The sequence below is a fragment of the Pelophylax lessonae genome (assembly GCF_965119305.1).
Source record: "Pelophylax lessonae genome assembly, chromosome: 3".
NCBI lineage: Eukaryota > Metazoa > Chordata > Amphibia > Anura > Ranidae > Pelophylax > Pelophylax lessonae.
This window is the reverse complement of record NC_138770.1, coordinates 141,371,164-141,390,547: the sequence shown is the minus strand read 5'-3', so window position 1 is coordinate 141,390,547 and position 19,384 is coordinate 141,371,164. Positions and strand designations below refer to the sequence as shown.

Sequence of the window (19,384 nt, the reverse complement as noted above, 5' to 3'; positions counted from 1 at the left end):
CCTTTCTTCCTAAGGTGGTTTCAGACTTTCATCTGAATGAAGATATTGTGCTACCTTCCTTGTGTCCTCAGCCCAAGGGGGCCCAAGGGCCGGAATCCTCCGTTCCTGTTAAGGCGCACTCCACTCGAGCGCTCAGTACTTCCTGGGCCTACAGCCATCAGGCGTCAGTGGTCCAGGTGTGCAAGGCGGCTACCTGGTCGTCGGTTCATACCTTTACAAAATTTTATAAAGTTGATGTGATGGCATCGGCGGATGCCTCATTTGGCCGCAAGGTTTTGCAGGCCGCAATTTGAGGAGACCGGTGGTCTTCCTCGAGGGTTTTTTTCCGTTGGAATTTCAGTTGAGTCTCATCGTTTGATTGATGAGCCTTTAAAACTTCTAGTTGGCACCGGTTGGGCCTTCTAGATTGGATTTTGATTTCCATTTTCCCACCCCTCATTTGTGGCACTGCTTTGGGACGTCCCGAGTTGATATTAATCAAGGAGGACTACGTCTGTCAATGAGCGACAGAGAAAAATGGATTTTTGTAAAATCTTACCGTAAAATCCTTTTCTCTTAAGCTCATTGACAGACGTAGTACCTGCCCCTCTGTTTTTGAGTTGGGTTGGGTTAAATTCTCTAAACACTGCTTTGTGACATAACTGATTTGCTGTAGCAGGAAGTTAGAGGATATACCCTCTGGGACTGCCCCTAGGGTGTGGCCAGAACGTTTTCTTTCCTGTCTAGTCCTACTCCTGTAGAGGGCAGTATAACCCGAGTTGATATTAATCAAGGAGGACTACGTCTGTCAATGAGCTTAAGAGAAAAGGAATTTTACGGTAAGATTTTACAAAAATCCATTTTTTTGGATGATAATTTTCAGCGGCTTATAGGTGCATCCCTACATCTATCCATGTCTCCATGCTTTATTTTGTTGAGAAATCCCTTTGAAAAATACCCCCTATTTCTGGCCGTGGCCCTCCTCCAGATAAAAGATAAAAAAAATGCCCATGAAGACATATGACATCATTTTGTCCTAGGACAGAAACCAGGGAGTAACTGAAAAAATGTAGAAAAAAAAATGTTTTTAAACTAAATACAATATATACCTTCTTATCTATTTACTAAGGCTAGTAGCAGAAGGGTTACAAATCGGTAATGCTGATTGAGAGAGTTTAGTTCCACTTAAACCTTTTATGAGATGACAGACCCCAATCTATTGTTCAATGGATCCCCATGCCCCTTTTACTGAACTGTCAAAACCATTATCCTCCTCCTCACCAGTCTTAAAATGGAACTTTACACATAAATCGATAAAAGTAATTTTCTTTAGCAAGAATTCCACAATAAGAATTATGCTACCAATATTAGTATGTGCTGTAAAAATTGCCTCCAGCATTATTCCTGTTTCTTGTTTCTAGAGGCTGCCATTTTGCTGAAGCCCAGAGCCCATGAAAAGCAGTAAATCTTTAGGTTGTGAGCAGATTGGCCTCTACAAATTCAGCACCATGCTTAAAAACAGACCAACTGAGCATGTGCAGAGCAGGGTGAGACAGCGCATTACTGGATTTTAAACAGTATAGGCACTTCTTTTTAATATCTTGCATAGCTATACCTGCAAAAGGAAAAGAGACCAGCCTGAAGTGACCAAGCAGGACTTCTTTTTCTGAATAAAGTTCTACTTTATCAGGTACTCTGGTAGACTTCAAAAAACGTCAATAGCTTGGTTGTTCTTTACATACAGCATGGATAAAGAGGGACAGAGTAGCTGACCGAAAAATCACAAGGGTTCAGTCCTATTTGTGTGTTCAGCAAACCACGAATGTATAAGCTAGCTACAACTAGTACATTTTTTTTTTTTTTTTAGCTGTGTTTTAAGCCATCAGAACATGAAATGGAGTTCCAGTTATTGACAATGTTACCCACATATCATCTTGCACATCAAGTCAGTTTCTATATTTTATTTCAGGTTCAACAATTCGGGGAATCTGTCAGTTATTTTTAAATTATTAATAGCTCTTTTACACAGGGCAGATACCATTTCGATCAGCTCACAGACCTCCTGCTGATCAGAGCAGAGCAGGCAGATGACACATCTGTGTCCACTTAGTTTTTGCAGAGCAGTCATGAACAGAACCTGCTCTGCTCTATAGGTGGCCGTGATTAAACAGGTTCCGCTATCTGTTTACACCCAGCTAGCCTTCAATCCCATCCGTCTAAACAGAAGAGGATGGAGTCATCATCCATTTTTTTAGTGTAGCCAATTGCACCCAGAGGTAGGCGGGTGTAAATGGACACAAGTCCATTTACACCTGCCTATCTATAGTTACATATATTACATAGTTACATAGGTGAGGTTGAATAAAGACAATAGTCCATCCAGTTCAACCTGTGTAGGTGTGTGTGGCTGTAATCATCTCACATAGCCCTGAATGTCCTGATCCTTGAGATGTACGTCTTAAGAGTCTTTTGAAAGCCACCATACTTCCCGCAGAAACCACCTCTTGTGGTAGAGAATTCCACAATCTTGTAGCCCTAACAGTAAAGAACCCCCCACGTTGCCTGAGGTTAAAACGCTTTTCCAATCGCATTGTATGCCCTCGAGTCCTCATGCAATCCCTTCGACTGAACAGCTTTTTTTTCCTATGCTGAGATCCCCATTGAGATATTTCTAAATTGCTATCATGTCCCCCCTCAGGCTTCTCTTCTCCAGGGAGAATAAATCAAGCGATTGCAGATGCTCTTCATAATTAAGGTCCTCCAATCCCCTAATCAGTTTAGTTGCCCTTCTCTGGACTCCCTCCAGCTCCAGCACATCCCTCCTGAGGACTGGCAACCAGAACTGGACAGAATACTCCAGATGCGGTCGGACCAGAGTTTTATAAAGTGGAAGGATTATAGTCTTATCGCTGGAATACATCCCTTTCTTTATGCATGCTAATATTCTGCTGGCTTTGGCAGCTGCTGCTTGACATTGCATGCTATTGCCTAATCTATCATCAACCAAGACTCCCAGATCTTTCTCCATTTTTGGTTCCCCTCCTAAAGTGTATTGTGCTTTTATGTTTTTAATCCCCAAGTGCAAAACCTTACACTTCTCCACATTAAACCTCATTTGCCATGTCGTTGCCCACTCCGTTATTTTGTCCAGGTCACAACATCCACTGCTCCCCCCACTTGTCTAGCTCACAGCTCACCTCCTCGTAGAATGTTAAGAGATTGGTTTGACAAGAACGCCCATTTGTAAACCCGTGCTGATTACTGCTGATGATGTTGTTGTCTTTAGCAAACTCTACGATATAGTCCCTTATCATCCCCTTCAGAAGTTTACATACTATTGATGTCAAACTGACAGGCCTATAATTTCCCGGGATATGCCTCTGTCCCTTTTTGAATATCGGAATCACGTTGGCTTTCTTCCAATCCCCTGGTACATCTCCTGTCCTAATACTGTCAGCAAAGATCAGGAACAGTGGTCTCGATATAACCTTACTGAGTTCTTTGAGTACTCTTGGATGTATGCCATCCGGGCCTGGTAATTTGTTTGTGTTAAGTTTATCCAGCCTTTCCCTGATTTCACCCTCTGTTAGCCATAGTGGCAAGTCCTGTGTATTACTACTAACCATACAGTCATGGTCATTGTACCCCTCCATTTCCTATGTAAAGACTGACGAGAAAAAAAGCATTCAGCACGGTTGCTTTTTCAGTGTCCTCTGTAACCATCCTCCCATCATCGTTAATTATGTGTGCAATATGCTCTGCCCTAGTTTTTTTGCTGTTGATATATTTAAAGAATTTCTTTGGTTTTTTTTTTACTATCCTCCGCTATTTGTCTCTCAAAGTTGATTTTAGCCCTCTTGATTTCGTGTTTACTTTTCTTATTTGCCGCCTTGTATTGCTCGAAAGCTGATACTGTGCCCTCTGATTTATATTTCTTGAAGGCCAATTTTTTTCCCCTAATAAGTTTTTTAACGCTACGGTTTAGCCAGCCAGGTTTGGCTTTATCTCTTCTAAATTTATTTCCCATAGGAATGCACTGCAAGATGCATTTGCTTAATATGTTCCTAAAGCATTCCCATTTTTCCTCTGTGGTCAGTGATCCCAGGGTTTGGTCCCAGTTTACCCTTTCCATCAATGAGTAAATTTTTGGAAAGTTTGCCCTTCTGAAGTTTAGGGTTCTTATGTTCCCCACTTGCCTTGTTTTATTGTTATTTACACTAAATGTGATCATCCTGTGATCGCTAGAGCCCAGGTAGTCCTGGACTCCTACCTGCGAGATTAGGTCTGGGTCATTAGTGATCAATAGATCCAGGACTGCATTTTCTCTAGTCGGAGAGTCCACCAACTGTGACATGTAATTATCCTGTAAGGTTTCCGTGAATAGACGGGCCTTCTGTGAGTGTGTAGTCCCCTCTTCCCAGTCAATGTCGGGATAATCCCACATGGAAGAAAAATATATTTAAAATATATTTTAAAAAAATTGAATTTTTTCCCCCAAATATATTGGAAATATATTTGAAATGCTACAATTTTGGCCATATTCAAGATATTTCTAAAAATGTTTCCCTAAATATATTGGAAATTATATTTTTCTTCCATATGGGATTGAAGTCCCCCAATATGATGACTGATCCCAGTTTTGCCACTTTACCCAGTAGTGCTAAAAATTCCAGCTCTACCTCCTCCTCTTGTTTAGGTGGCCTTTAGCAAACCCCCACAATTACTTTTCCCTTTTCTCCTTCCCTATGGAGTTCTACCCACACCGATTCTAAATCCATGCTCATCCCTTCTGTAATGTCACTCCTCTCAATCACCTTTACATTGTTCTTGACATAGAGACATACCCCTCCCCCTCTTTTTCCTACCCTGTCCTTCCGGTACACCGAATACCCTTGGATATTGGCCAGCCAGTCATGTGAGGGGTCGAACCAAGTCTCCGTTATTCCCACAAGGTCTATGTCATCCTCATGTACTAACATTTCCACATCATCCATTTTATTAGCTAGGCTCCTGGCATTAGCATATACCCCTCTTAGTTTTTATAGGAATGAATTGACCTTTCGATCATGTCAACCTGAAAAAACTGACAGGCAGATTGGAACGCCTGTGTGAAAGGGGCCTAAGAGATCTAGTTCATACCACCATCATTTGGTTCCTGTACTCCCAAGTGGAATGGATACCTCTAGTTAAGAACTGCAGTCTAGAGCAGCGGTCGCCAACCAGTGGTCTGTGAACCACTTATGGTCCAGGAGAACATTTCGGTGGTCCCCAGGGGTTCTGCTGCAAATCAACATTGTGGCGGATGTATACCGCCCAATGTTGTTTCCAGTGTTTTTCCTAATGCGCGCTGACAGTCAATACTGTCAGCGCACATTGATACCTGATGCCTCCACTGTAGTTCCAGCTCCTGTGAACTCAGAGGGATGTGCTGGAAGTAGTGCATAGAGCAGGAGGGGACAAAGGGGACTTATAATGGGAGTGCTGATCACAGGCTGTGGGAGGGAATATGGCGCTTGATCACATGGCCGGATTAGGAGGAGAGATCCAATCATGATCTGTGTAAGGCAGCAGTGCGATGCAGAATGCAGGGGGGAGGGGGCAGAGAGCTGCAGCATTGTATGTATAAAGCAGCAGTGTGATCCATAGGGAGGGGGGCAGAGAGCTGGGGCATTGTGTGTATAAGGCAGCAATGTGATTCATGGGAAGGGGGCAATGAGCTGGAACATTGTGTGTGTATATAAAGCAGTAGTGTGATCCATGGGGAGGAGGCCAGAGAGCTGGAGCATTGTGTGTGTATAAGGCAGCAGTGTGATCCATGGGGAGGGGGGCAGAGAGTCGGAGCTTTGTGTGTATAATTTGTGGCAAAATATAAAATATTCCAAATAGCTTGGAGTGTCTACTTTCCGAAAAGGGGTCATTTGGGGGGGGGGGGGGGGGGGGTTGTGTGCTATCTTGACATTTCAGGGCCTCCAAATCTATGCTAGGTAGTGAGGAATTAAAATGAGCAATTTACGCCCTTAGAAAATCTGAAGGCAGTGATTGGTTTTCCGGGTCCTGTTCTCAGGAAAAGCAGTAGAATGTATTTTGGGGTGTAATTCCACATATACCAATGGCATGTGTGAGCAAGATATCATTTAGTGCAGTGTTTCTCAAATCCAGTCCTCAGGGCACACTAACAGGCCAAATTTTAAGTATTACCTTGGGGAGATGCAGACTAGAATACTGCAATCACTGAGCAGCAAATGATATCACATGTTATGTATTTCAGTTTTCTTGCAAACCTGGCCTGTTAGTTTCCTCTGGGGACCGGAGCTGAGAAACACTGATTTAGCGACAACTTTGTGTAAAAAAAAAAAAAAAAAAAAAAAATAATAAAATTGTAATTTCCGGGTTCCTCAGGTTTAGTATGGACCCTGCAGGCCATGTGTCCCCACCTGACCCCCTAACGAAGGCCGCAGGACCTTCCGGTTCTCCACTGTTCATCAATGCATTTTCAGCGGTTCGGGAAGCATGTGGGTCCCTGGTGGAAGTAGCCCTGAGAGAGCGAAGTGCGCTGAAACGTTTCCTCCACCTACCCCTGCCTCATCTGATGTCTCGGATTCTGAGTCTGACTCAGCCGCCGCAGACGGGGCCTCCCTGCCGGTTCTGTTACCTCGCGCCCTGCCTCCTCGGATAATGAGGATGACATTTTTACCTCCTCTGCCGCGCATGATACAGGCGCTGGTGGCTGCACTGGTTGTTTTGGCGCATGACACCCTACAATTTGGAGGATGCAGTGGCGGCTGCGCCTGGGGCGCAGGTGGCATCTGGCACTTGCATGCCATCCAGAGAAGCTTAATTTGCTAGCATGCTCATGAAGAATGGGACCGTCTGCGATGTTCCCCTGGGGTTTCTAATTGGCTCCTTTAAGGACCTGGGGGATAGGATGGCGCAGGCTGTGGCCTGCGAGCTGTACTCCCTAGCGGGGTCTGCACTGGGAACAGTGTTTATAATTGCCATTGCAACGCAGACTCTGCCTGATGGGCGGAGTTGCAACTCCGTGACTTGGTGCGGAGCGAGTCCCTCCTGCCCTGGGGGAGCTGTTGGACCAGCTGGTGCATGCCGCGCTGGCCACGACTCCTTTACTGGGCCCCTGTCGGTTTCGGCAGTGCTTGTCTGGCGTATACTTGGCTGGAGCGTTGGTCTGCGGATCAAACTTCTAAGAAGGCCTTAATGGATCTCCCTTTTCAGGGGGATCGCCTTTTTGGCGCTGCCCTGGATGACATTATGTAAGGGTCTCACGGGGGGACGAGTGCTTTTCTTCCACAGGCTAACAAGGGTAAGGGCCTTCGTCGCAGACGGGGTCCTTCCTTTTCGGCTCACAAACTGTTTCTTCGTCCCTCGAGGACCGTCAATGTGGCGAAGTCCTTCAGGACTTTCTCGGGTGGTTCCAAACTACCCTAGTCTGGAGAACAAAAGATCCGTTTTTTTCCAGACCTGCAGACGAGGCCTACTCGGCCAGAAGGTGCGTCCTCACGCATATATGAGGTGTGTAACGGAACAGGACACCCCTGACTGGGTACCTCCGTTGACAGATGCTCCTAGTGCTTCCAGAGGGCTCCAAGCACTTCACAAGACAAGACACCGTAACCACATCAGACCCCACGAACCACCGCAGCTTGGTTAGGGTCTCGCCGTCTCCGACCTACCCTGGACCTACAACAAGGCTCCAGGTTCCCGTGGGTGAACCTCTCTTTGCCCGGGAGTGCAGCAGAACAAGCTCTTACACAAGTTCTTACAAGAGCTTAGTAATTATCCAAGGGAGTATGGAAGACCATAGCAATCCCTTGCAACATATTCCCCCCAATAAGAGACAGCACTCTAGATTGAGGGTGAACTAACTCTAGAACAACTTTATTGAACAAGAAACGGACTTCTATACAGTTTTCACCCACAAGGTTACCGCCCAGGTGGACCTTGTTGAAGACTGGACGTGACATTCACAATCCAATAGGAACAGAGTTTTACACTCTCATACAGTGTACACAATCCCTCCCCTCTGGCTGATCTGACCTCTGGCATCAAGGACGCCTATCTTCACATTCCCATTTTCACAGGACATCAGCGGTTTCTACGCTTTTCCGTAGAAGAGAACCACTATCAGTTTGTGGCGTTACCTTTCGGTCTCGCCACGGCTCCTCGGGTCTTCACAAAGGTGTTGGCCCCAATGTTGACACTACTGCGCCAAAGAGGCATATCGATTCTAGGTTACCTAGACGATCTTTTGCTTCATGCAGAGTCTCCTCAGACCCTGCTACAAAACATAGAAATTACTATAATTTCTTTACAGGAATTCGGGTGGCTGGTGAACCAGCAAAAGTCATTTCTGGTTCCCACCCAGAGGCTCGAATATCTGGGTCTAATTCTAGACACAGTCAGGACAAGAGTTTTTCTTCCGGTAGGGAAACTCCGGAAGATTCAATCAGCAGTCCAGTTGTTACTATCCAACAGCTGGTCTTCTCTTCAAACTTGCATGAGGGTTCTGGGGTTGATGGTGGCTTCCTTCGAAGCAGTCCCATTTGCCCAGTCCCATACCCGAATTCTTCAGCAAGAGATTCTTCTCAGATGGAATCGGAATCCGGAATCCCTGGACAATCGGATCCGATTGAGCAAACAGACCAGAGAGTCTCTGGTCTGGTGGCTTCGGTCTCCGATGCTCAGCCAGGGAAAGTCATTTCTGCCAATATATTGGACGATAGTGACCACGGATGCCAGCCTATCCGGATGGGGAGGAATTCTCGGTCAGTTATCTGTCCAGGGACTTTGGTCCCCGGAAGAATCCAGGTTGCCGATAAATGTATTGGAACTGAGAGCGATCAGACTTTGTCTGATTCACTGGACCGAGCAGCTCCAGGGCAGCCCGGTTCGAATCCAGTCGGACAACGCCACGGCCGTGGCTTATGTCAATCACCAGGGGGGCACCAAGAGTGTCCGAGCGGCCAAGGAAGTGGCTTGCGTTCTTCGCTGGGCGGAACGATTTGTTCCAGCGATCTCTGCGGTGTTCATTCCGGGGGTGGAAAATTGGCAGGCAGATTATCTCAGCCGTCAGACTCTGGATCAGGGGGAATGGTCCCTCCATCCAGAAGTTTTCCACCAGTTGTGCCTACGTTGGGGCACCCCGGATGTGGATCTGTTGGCATCACGATTCAACAGGAAAGTACAGAGATTCGTGGCTCGCTCCCGCGATCCTCTAGCAGAGACCGCAGACGCACTGATCGCCCCATGGGGGCAATACCAGCTAATGTATGCCTTCCCTCCTCTCGGGTTACTGCCAAGACTTCTTCGCAGGATAGAGAAGGAAGGAATTCCAGTAATCCTGGTAGCTCCGGACTGGCCTCGCCGAGCGTGGTACGCCAACTTGGTCAGACTGGTGGCAGACGTCCCGTGGAGACTTCCTCTCAGGGAGGACCTACTGTCTCAGGGACCGATCTTCCATCCTGCTTTACGATCGCTGGCTTTAACGGCCTGGCTATTGAGACCCAGGTGCTGAAGGACAAGGGTTTGTCAGCTTCAGTTATTCCTACTCTAGTTAAAGCAAGGAAAGCGACTTCCAGAAAGATTTATCATCGCACATGGAAGTCCTACATTGCATGGTGTGAACCTTTGGGGTTCCGTCCACGGTCTTATTCGGTTAGTCGAATATTAGCTTTTCTGCAACAAGGGGTTGAGCAGAAACTGGCCTTGAGTACTATCAAGGGTCAGGTCTCAGCCTTAGCTATCTTCTTTCAGAAGCCTTTGGCTACTCATTCCTTGGTGCGGAATTTCATCCAGGGGGTGCGACATCTGGCTCCGCCAGTGCGCGCGCCGTTACCACCCTGGGATCTTAATTTAGTATTGTCGGTTCTTCAGAAACCTCCCTTTGAAGATATTAGGGAGATTCCTCTACCTACGTTGTCCCAGAAGGTGGCCTTCTTGGTGGCTATCACTTCTGCACGCAGGGTGTCAGAACTGGCCGCATTATCTTGTCGTTCCCCATATCTGGTGGTTCATAGAGATAAGGTGGTTCTTCGTCCGAATCCATCCTTCCTACCAAAAGTGGTTTCAGAATTTCATCTGAATGAAGAAATTGTATTACCTTCCCTGTGTCCTAAGCCCAGTCATCCTCGGGAGTTTGCTTTGCACTCCTTGGATGTGGTCCGGGCGATCAGGGTATACTTGAAAACGACAGACTTGTTTCGCAAGACGGATTCACTTTTTGTGGTCCCGGATGGACCCAAAAAGGGGTTGCCTGCATCTGCCGCGACTATTTCCAAATGGATCAGACAGACGGTGGTACAGGCTTATTCTATTAAGGGTCGGGAGCCCCCGTTCCCTGTTAAGGCGCACTCCACTCGGGCACTTAGTGCGTCATGGGCCTTTCGCCATCAGGCGTCAGTGGTCCAGGTGTGCAAGGCGGCTACCTGGTCGTCGGTGCATACCTTTACAAAACATTATAAAGTTGATGTAATGGCATCGTCTGATGCCTCGTTTGGCCGCAAGGTTTTGCAGGCCGCCATTTGAGGAGACCAGTGGTCTACCTCGAGGGTTTTTTTCCGTTGGAATTTTTATTTGAGTCTCATTCTTTGTTTATAATGAGCCTTTAAAACTTCTAGTTTGGCACCGGTTGGGCCTTCTAGATTGGATTTTGATTTCTGTCAATCCCACCCCTCATTTGTGGCACTGCTTCTGGATGTCCCAGTTCTTGTGAATCAAGAAGACTACGTCTGTCAATGAGCGACAGAGAAAATCGGATTTTTGTAAGATCTTACCGTAAAATCCTTTTTCTCTTAGCTCATTGACAGACGTAGTACCCGCCCCTCTATCATTGAGTTGGGTTAAATTCTCTGTTGCTGCTTTGTGACAGAACTGATGCCTTGTAGCAGAGAGAGGGAGGATATACCCTCTGGGACTGCCCCTAGGGTGGAGCCAGAACGTTTTTTCTTTTCTGCCTAGTCCTACTCCTGCGGAGACAACATAACCCAGTTCTTGTGAAGAATCAAGAAGACTACGTCTGTCAATGAGCTAAGAGAAAAGGATTTTACGGTAAGATCTTACAAAAATCCGATTTTTTGACTTACCGTAAAATCCTTTTTTTCTTAAGTTCATTGACGGACGCATTACCGGTCCCTCTATTTGGAGTTGGGTTGGTGTTACTTTTCTGACACAGCTTTGAAACAAAACTGACATCCTATGCAGGAAGAGAGAGGGTGTACCCCCCGGGACTGCCCATAGACGTAGCCAGAGCGTTTTTTTCTGCCTAGTGTTCTACTCCTGTATAACCCTACTGATATGGATCAGAGGACTGCGTCCGTCAAACTTAAGAGAAAAGGATTTTACGGGAAACACTCTTTTAAAATGTAATGCACAAATACACTATATATTGCCAAATTGTTTGGTAAGATATAAAATATCTTATGCCGAGTACATAGATCCCAAACATGACATGCTTTAAAATTGCAGCAGCTACAATCTAAATTGGTAACCTGTAAATGCTTTTAAAGGCTTGTAAAAATGTAGTATGTAGATTTACAGAGGAGGCCCTCTGCAAGATTTACTGCCCTCAATCAAACGTTTGCGGCGACGCCTCCCATGCATGATGCAATTGCTGTTTACATACATTTTTATTTGGCAAAATCGAACTCCTGAAATGCTCATAGCTTCCGGTAGCTTTGGCCATAGAGATTATTGGAGCCATTCTGGTCTCCAATCAGCTCTATGGTCAGCTGACGGAACCACGGACTGCAGTCTCTGGTTACCCGGTGGGGCAGGAGAGCCTGAGAAAACCGTGGAAGGCGGGGGGGGGGAGGAGGGAAGAAGCCCCCTCCCACTGCTTGTAAAAGCAGTCTAGCGGCTAATCAGCCGCCAGCATTGCTTTTACATGAAAGTCAACCACTGGCTGTAAAAAGTGATACCAGGATGATGCCTAAATCTGCATGCATTATCCTGGTATGACCACTCAAAGTCCAGCGACATACCAGTATGTTGGTTGTCCTTGTTGGGCATATATTCTTCTTTTTGTTTTTTTTATTTTTTTTTATTTTTTATGCAATATTTTTATTAATTTTTTTTATGTGGGCTGAATGAAAAAAGAGAACCTAACAGATTCCTTCATTCACATGTGGATGAACAAAATCTCTGCCAGAAGGTGTGTGGTATGCCCACTATTAGACTGCCCAACATCCATCCACTTCTAATGATGGGTATACATGCAATGCTCTTTTTTTTCTTTTTTTATTTTTTTTTTGTTCAGCCCAAAAGAACATAGCAGATTCCTCCGTTCACATCGATCGATGTGGATGAAGAAATCTCTGTCAAGAAAAGTGTTAAATATATGGTGAAGCATAGGGGAGATTCCCCCTCTGTGTCCACCCCACCCTCTATGCTTCGCCATATATATTTTTCTCTTACGTCCTCCGACAGTCGCCGCCCACTCACAAGTCTTCACCAATGGGTATTGACCTTTGCTCCGCAGGAGTAGCTAGGCACAAGATTTGTTAATAACAAAAGCTTTTAGCATAGACACACCCCTAGGGGCTGTCCCCTTAGTCAATACCTCCCTGCACCAGCATTCCCAACTCAGTTTGATCTTGCCTAGCTTAGGAGTAGCAGGCTTTCCTGTGCTGGGGCTTCAGTCTCAGCCTTCTACCCTTTTTTTGATTTTATTTCAAGTATTTTTCTTTTCTTTACTAGCTGTTATTTTGTCAGCTTTAGTTTAGGGATCTTCGGATGAAGATGATCATGTGGTGCTGGGTCTCGGACTGGCCGCCCTGGATCCCAGGGCTGAGGGCCAGATGGATCCCCAGCCTGCCATCGAGCGTTCAGCTACGGTTCGCCCTGGCGCCATGAACGACCCATCCCTGCTCGCTGCAGGGATTCTGCCTGTGAGGTGGCTACCTCACTGGACGCCATTCTGCGGTCTTGTGCTGCAGTCCACAGCGTCCTGGCTGCGGCACTCCCTGTCGTCTTGATAGCGGTTTGTCGCTGGAGACGGCTCCCCACGCCATCCGGTAGACCTGTCCACCACGGTGCAGACACTGCAAGAGTTCGGTTGGACCATAAAGTCGCCAGACCCTGGACCAGGGGGAATGGTCCCTTCACCCGGATGTCTACCAGATGTTGTGCGCGAAGTGGGGTTCCCCAGATGTGGACCTGTTCGCGTCTCGTCTAAACAACAAGGTGGAAAGGTTCATGGCAAGGACGCGCAATCCTCGGGCGGACGCCTCGGATGCGTTAGTGGCGCCCTGGCATCGGTATCGTCTGATGTATGCCTTTCCACCGATTCAGCTGCTGTCCAGGCTCCTTCGCAGGTTAGCCTCGGAACCGCATACGGTGATTCTGGTGGCACCGGACTGGCCTCGCCGGTCTTGGTACGCAGACCTCGTCAATCTGGCAGTCGACGCTCCGTGGCGCCTGCCGCTTCGGAAAGACCTTCTGTCTCAAGGGCCGATATTCCATCCTGCTTTACAGTCGCTGGCTTTAACGGCCTGGCTGTTGAAGGACAGGTCCTGAAGGATAGGGGTCTCTCCCCTGAGGTCATTCCCACTTTGATCAAGGCTAGAAAAGCCTCTTCGGGGAAGATTTACTACCGTACTTGGAAAGCATACTTTGCCTGGTGTGAGTCCAGGGGGTATTCCCCTCGCTCGTACTCGGTGTCGAGAGTGTTGGCTTTCCTCCAAACTGGAGTGGACCAGCGTTTGACGCTGGCCACGATTAAGGGCCAGATTTCTGCGCTGGCCGTTCTTTTTCAGCGCCCTGTGGCGTCAAATTCATTGGTCCGCACCTTTGTTCAGGGGGTGCGACATTTGGCCCCTCCTAGGAGGGAGCCTTTGCCTCCATGGGACTTGAACCTAGTTCTGTCCGTGTTGCAACATGCTCCCTTTGAAAAGATCAGGGAGATCTCGTTGCCTCTGTTGTCCAAAAAGGTGGCTTTTTTGGTGGCGATCACTTCGGCTCGCAGGGTGTCGGAGCTGGCGGTTTTGTCCTGCAGCTCTCCCTACTTGGTGGTTCACAGGGATAAGGTGGTCTTGCGACCTAACCCTTCCTTTCTGCCGAAAGTGATCTCGGATTTTCACCTTAATGAGGAAATTGTCTTGCCTTCGCTCTGCGCGAAGCCGAATCATCCTAAGGAGGTTGCCTTACATTCCTTGGATGTTGTCCAGGCGATCAGGGTTTACCTGTCGTCCACTAAGCCTTTTCGCAAGTCGGATTCCCTCTTTGTCCTTCCTGAGGGACCTCGGAAGGGCATGGCGGCGTCCGCTGCGACTATCGCCAAATGGATTAGGCAAACCATTGTGCAGGCCTATGCCTTGAAGGAGAGGGTTCCTCCCTTCCCTGTAAAAGCGCACTCTACCAGGTCGTTGAGGACGTCTTGGGCTTTCTGGCATCAGGCTTCTGTGGCCCAGGTGTGTAAGGCGGCGACTTGGTCGTCCGTTCACACCTTCTCAAAGTTTTATAAGGTGAATGTTCAGGCATCGGCCGATGCCTCCTTTGGCCGTAAAGTTCTCAGTGCGGCAGTGCCTTAGGAACCCTTGTTTTTGGGTCCTTGGCTGTTGGGGTGTTTTACCCCTGGGTTACTTGTTTTTCCTGGGTTGTTGCTCCTGTTGAGCACGTTTTCCTGTTGCCCAGTTGGTTCTCTTACTGTGTGTAAGGTTCCTTTCTCTGATGTGGTTACTGCGTTGCCTTTTTTTTGCGGCTGCGTCTCCCACCCCTCAGGTCTACACTGCTTTGGGACATCCCATTGGTGAAGACTTGTGAGTGGGCGGCGACTGTCGGAGGACGTAAGAGAAAACTGAATTTTTGTAAAATCTTACCGTAAAATTCCTTTCTCTGAGTCCTCCGACAGTCGCCGCCCCCCGCCCCTCTTTTGGGGTTTTTGTGTACTCTTACTGCTATGCTACCAAACTGAGTTGGGAATGCTGGTGCAGGGAGGTATTGACTAAGGGGACAGCCCCTAGGGGTGTGTCTATGCTAAAAGCTTTTGTTATTAACGAATCTTGTGCCTAGCTACTCCTGCGGAGCAAAGGTCAATACCCATTGGTGAAGACTTGTGAGTGGGCGGCGACTGTCGGAGGACTCAGAGAAAGGAATTTTACGGTAAGATTTTACAAAAATTCCGTTTTTTTTTTTAACTGCGGTCGTGAAGTCGTCTCCTACAGTGCTACAATCATTGATTTACGTATATGCTGAGAGCAAACGCTGTTGCTGTCAGAATAAGCAAATCAGTGCTGCAGCTGATGGGCGTACCTGCAAAGGAAACAATGGCTAACGATAAAACACAGTAACAATAAAACCTTACAATATAATAGTATACAGTGCAATAAAACAGTAGAATGGTGGTATCTGCAAAGCAAACTATGGTTAACAATGAAAAAACCATAACAATAAAACAGGGGGATTGTATTGCAATGTTGTATATGTACTAATCTCCAATTTCTATATATGCTCTATTCCAGATAAGCGAAGCAGACATCTTGGAGCCGATGGTGTTTATTTAGATGACATCACCTGCATGGATCCTGAAATTGCTGCATTGTATTTCCCAAAAAGGTACTTGACCTTTCTTTTCCTTTATCCTATAATATATAACTACAGTGAACACACAGCACATGCAGAGGAATCGTTTTGCATGTGAAAATATTAGTAAAGTAATTCACATGCTCTTGGGATACACACGAGATATACTCTTTGGCTTCACAGCAATGTGTTTCAAATCCTGAAGTTGAACAGACTTGGTGCCACTGCCCCGCCTCCTGCCTGCTCTTTGGTCTACTAGTGAACATCGGCACAATTGTGACACTCTCCTGAATCTATTATCCCTGCTAATACCTCTTTATCTCAACTATCTATGTATAATATATACAATGTAAGCCTAATAGTAGGTTTCTGGTTGCTACAATAAGGGCTGCTACACACTGAGAAAATCAGGCGAACAATCGTCCGATTTTCCTCTGTTTACAGCAAGTCGGAACAGAGGAGGGAAATATACGGAAATTCTCATACGACAAAAGCTTTTTGTTGTTGTTTGTTTCTGATCATGCACACTTTAGTTTCTGTTTTTTCTCGTACGAAAATCATACAAGAATGGTACACATCAAATGAAAATCGTTTATTCTGTTCTTGTGTGTATACACCTTATGGGCTGGCAATAAATTTTTGCAATTTTCTTTCCTAAAATCAGGGGTTCAGGGAAAAAAATCAACACAGTCAATATTGATGGGGAATCCCTTCCGCTGCACTATTGTTTTCTGATGGCGAGAGGTGTTTCTGTTGCCGGCGGCTTTTACTAAAATTGATAGATTGACTACAGTACAACCAGCCTGCCCATAGATGGATATAAATGTGTCTGGTCCCTACTGAAGCTGCCAAATTGTGATCCCTTTATGGCTGGCTTTACGGTTTTAAAAAACTTTCTATGCCCTTTAAATTAAAAGGATAAGGGATGTGCTTGAATTTGCTCATTAACTGTCCATGGTAATTGAGGCTTCATGGCAGTACATCACTATAAAAAGAACTGCTGCTTAAAATGTATACATTTGCAGTCATAGCAATAATTTCAATAAGAATAAACCGAGAAGCATAAAAAAAACCAACAAACATTATGATGGCTATTCATTTTAGTTCAAAGCTTAGTGCAATTGGCTAATGGGTAATTAAAGTAGCCCTACTACCACATCATAAAAAAACTATCAATAAATGGTATATTACATGCTGTTCATTCATACTTAGTCACTATGAGATTCATTTTCTGTATTCTGCAAAAAACCTGGTTGATCCTGCTGTTCTCTATCTCCACCTTCTGGTCATATTCCCCAATGCAGCTAGGGATTTTGCAGCTGTGGTGGCAACTCTGCACATGCTCAGTTTTCAGTGAGTGTCTAAGCTGAGCATTTCCTCCCTATCATATCTGAGCAGCCCATGTGACTATAGAGTCACACATGTGGGTGTATACTGTACACAGTGGTAAATGACAGCAAACTCCCTCCCTCCTCCATGCCAACTAATCAGCTAAACACAATGGGGGGGTGGCATATTACATGTAGATTGATTGAGGCTTCACCTCTCTCCTATTCTAAGACACAGGCTGGAGGGGTGTGACACAGCCTGTGACTGGCAGAAATCCTCCCACACCATATTGCCAAAAAATAATAAAGATTTGATTTCAAATACTTATTTGGATGACAATTTAAAACTGTTTATTGGTTTCTACTCTCTATACCAAAGGCTGTTTTTTTTTTCAGAACATGGGACCAGCAGCAGAGGACTCCAAGCTCCTCTGCTTATGTTTCCCTGCAGATGGGCTGGGGAAGATTTGAGTCATGTGACAGCTGTATATCGATTAGGAAAAAAGGACTTTGATTTATTTTTTAAATTCAAATAATTACAGTGCCATCATCCACGTGCAGAAATAGAAGGAACAATGTAAATAAAACAGTGTGTGTTTAGTATCACTTTAAGTAGTACTACAAATGAAAGGCATCACGCCAAACCATTCAATTTAAGATGATTATTTTGTACTCAAAATCTCATAATGGCAAACATATTTTTTTAAGATAGTAAGTGTAGGGGATCCCTCCACAGTGACTGCTAAACTGTACCATAGTAACTTGTCTAATAGAGGGGTCGGTGCTAATAACCAAACCAAAATGTAGAACAGAGTGTAGGGGAGGGCAAACGTAACAAAACATATCAATGTTCTGTATATAGAGCGAAGGAATGTAACAATAAAAATACCAATAAAGGGTAGCTAGAAAACCTGGAAAGCCAGCTGCAGGGGTGGAGGTGGAAAAATCAAACATTATTTTGAGGTGAAAACCCCTTTATCAAGATAAATCCCACCGCCTGCAGTTAAGTAGACCTACAAGGACATTTAGGTAAAGAAAATGGGATGTATACTTTATAGTAGGCACAGCTGAACACCAGCTTGAAATGTCTTGTGGAGCTCCCCTAAAAACCAGGATGCGTTCGTATGTAAACAGAGACCCTCTCTTGTGGTTTCCAGCTTTGGACTGCTTCCATTGAGTTGATGAAGGTGGGAGGTTGTCAGTGTTTGCATTATAGATCACCCTGATTTTTTTGGAGTCCTGGGGCTCTACAGGAAAGTGAAGTTGGATGTAGGTGCATCACATTTTGGATGATCCCTGTGTATTCGGGATAGACCGATATGGGTTTTCCAGGGCCGATATCGATATTTTGATCACAACGTATCAGTATCGGCTGAAATGGGCAGATATTCTGCACATTCAATCACATATCCACTGCAGAGTGACCAGTGCCCCCATCCAATGCAGAGTGACCAGTGCCTCCATCCAATGCAGAGTGACCTGGACCGGCTCCTATGATGGATGTCACCAGTGTGCTTTCTATCATAGGTAGGAGTCGGTCCAGGAGGCGGGACTTCATATGACAGCGCCCGCGCCGGGTAAGCAGATGAACCCTGCTCTGTGTAATCAGGCAGCACTCTAATCCCCACCCCCCCTCCAACCAGATGGAAAATTCTCACAGCAGCTGCATCAATACATCACTGTTTGGTAATATGACAGCTGCTGTTGCTGGCTGTCACACAGGGTGGAAAAAAAACATCTGACAGAATCCTCCATCCACTTCAGTTTTTCCCACCCAATATCAGATTCAGGAATTGTACTGCCAGTGAACCTGCACCATGCTTTCTAGATTCTGACCACAGAGGACATAAGTTAGACAAAAAAATGTCTGATTTTAGCTCAGTTGTAGTTTTTTTGGAGAGTGTTCCAAGCTCACTGATTGATTTCACTTTGTTACCTGGAGCTGCTTCTTAAAAGGAACCTTGGCTATTAACGCATGTTGGTACTAGGTTTTAGCATCAAAGACTTTACTTTATAGAGATTAGTTTGTAATCCTGTTTTAACATATTTAAAATGGTAAATTCTTACATATCCACAGTGGAAGGACTATCCTCGGGTGATACACATTAGTTGTACCTGTATCCTACACAAGTTGTACCTGTTTATCTGCAGTCTTCTCTTCTTTACATTCGTTCAGAATTTATAACGCTTGTCTGAGCGTTGCGAAAAAAAAGGGGTGTAGAGCTGAAGTCACACTTTGCAGAGCTCAGCGAGCAGAGCTCATTTGTAGTAACAAAAAAAAGCCGCTCAGGTGAGGCAAAGCACACCGGTGCAGGTCGGATCCGCCATCCAGTCATCAAGCAATCAAAGAAAAAGTTTGACCGCACTCAGGAGTTAATGAAATGGAAGTGTTTTATTCCCCAATTGGTTATGAGTAAGCGATCTGTAGAATTGTGAAACGCGTCAACCTGTCCCATGTCTGTGTGATGCACTGAATGTATTCAAGTTTTATGGGGAATAAAACGCTTCCATTTCATCAACTCCTGAGTGCGGTCAAACTTTTTCTT

At 45.8% G+C, this 19,384-nt stretch overlaps 1 protein-coding gene across 2 annotated transcripts in view; it reads left to right on the top strand.

The window, feature by feature from the left end:
* LPIN1 (lipin 1) overlaps positions 1–19,384 on the top strand; it is a 289,491-nt gene that overhangs the window by 188,054 nt on the left and 82,053 nt on the right. For both annotated transcript variants that reach the window (XM_082252224.1, XM_082252225.1), the window contains exon 8: positions 15,450–15,543. In XM_082252224.1, coding sequence (XP_082108350.1) covers positions 15,450–15,543 — 94 coding nt within the window. The remainder of the gene's footprint in view (positions 1–15,449; positions 15,544–19,384) is intronic.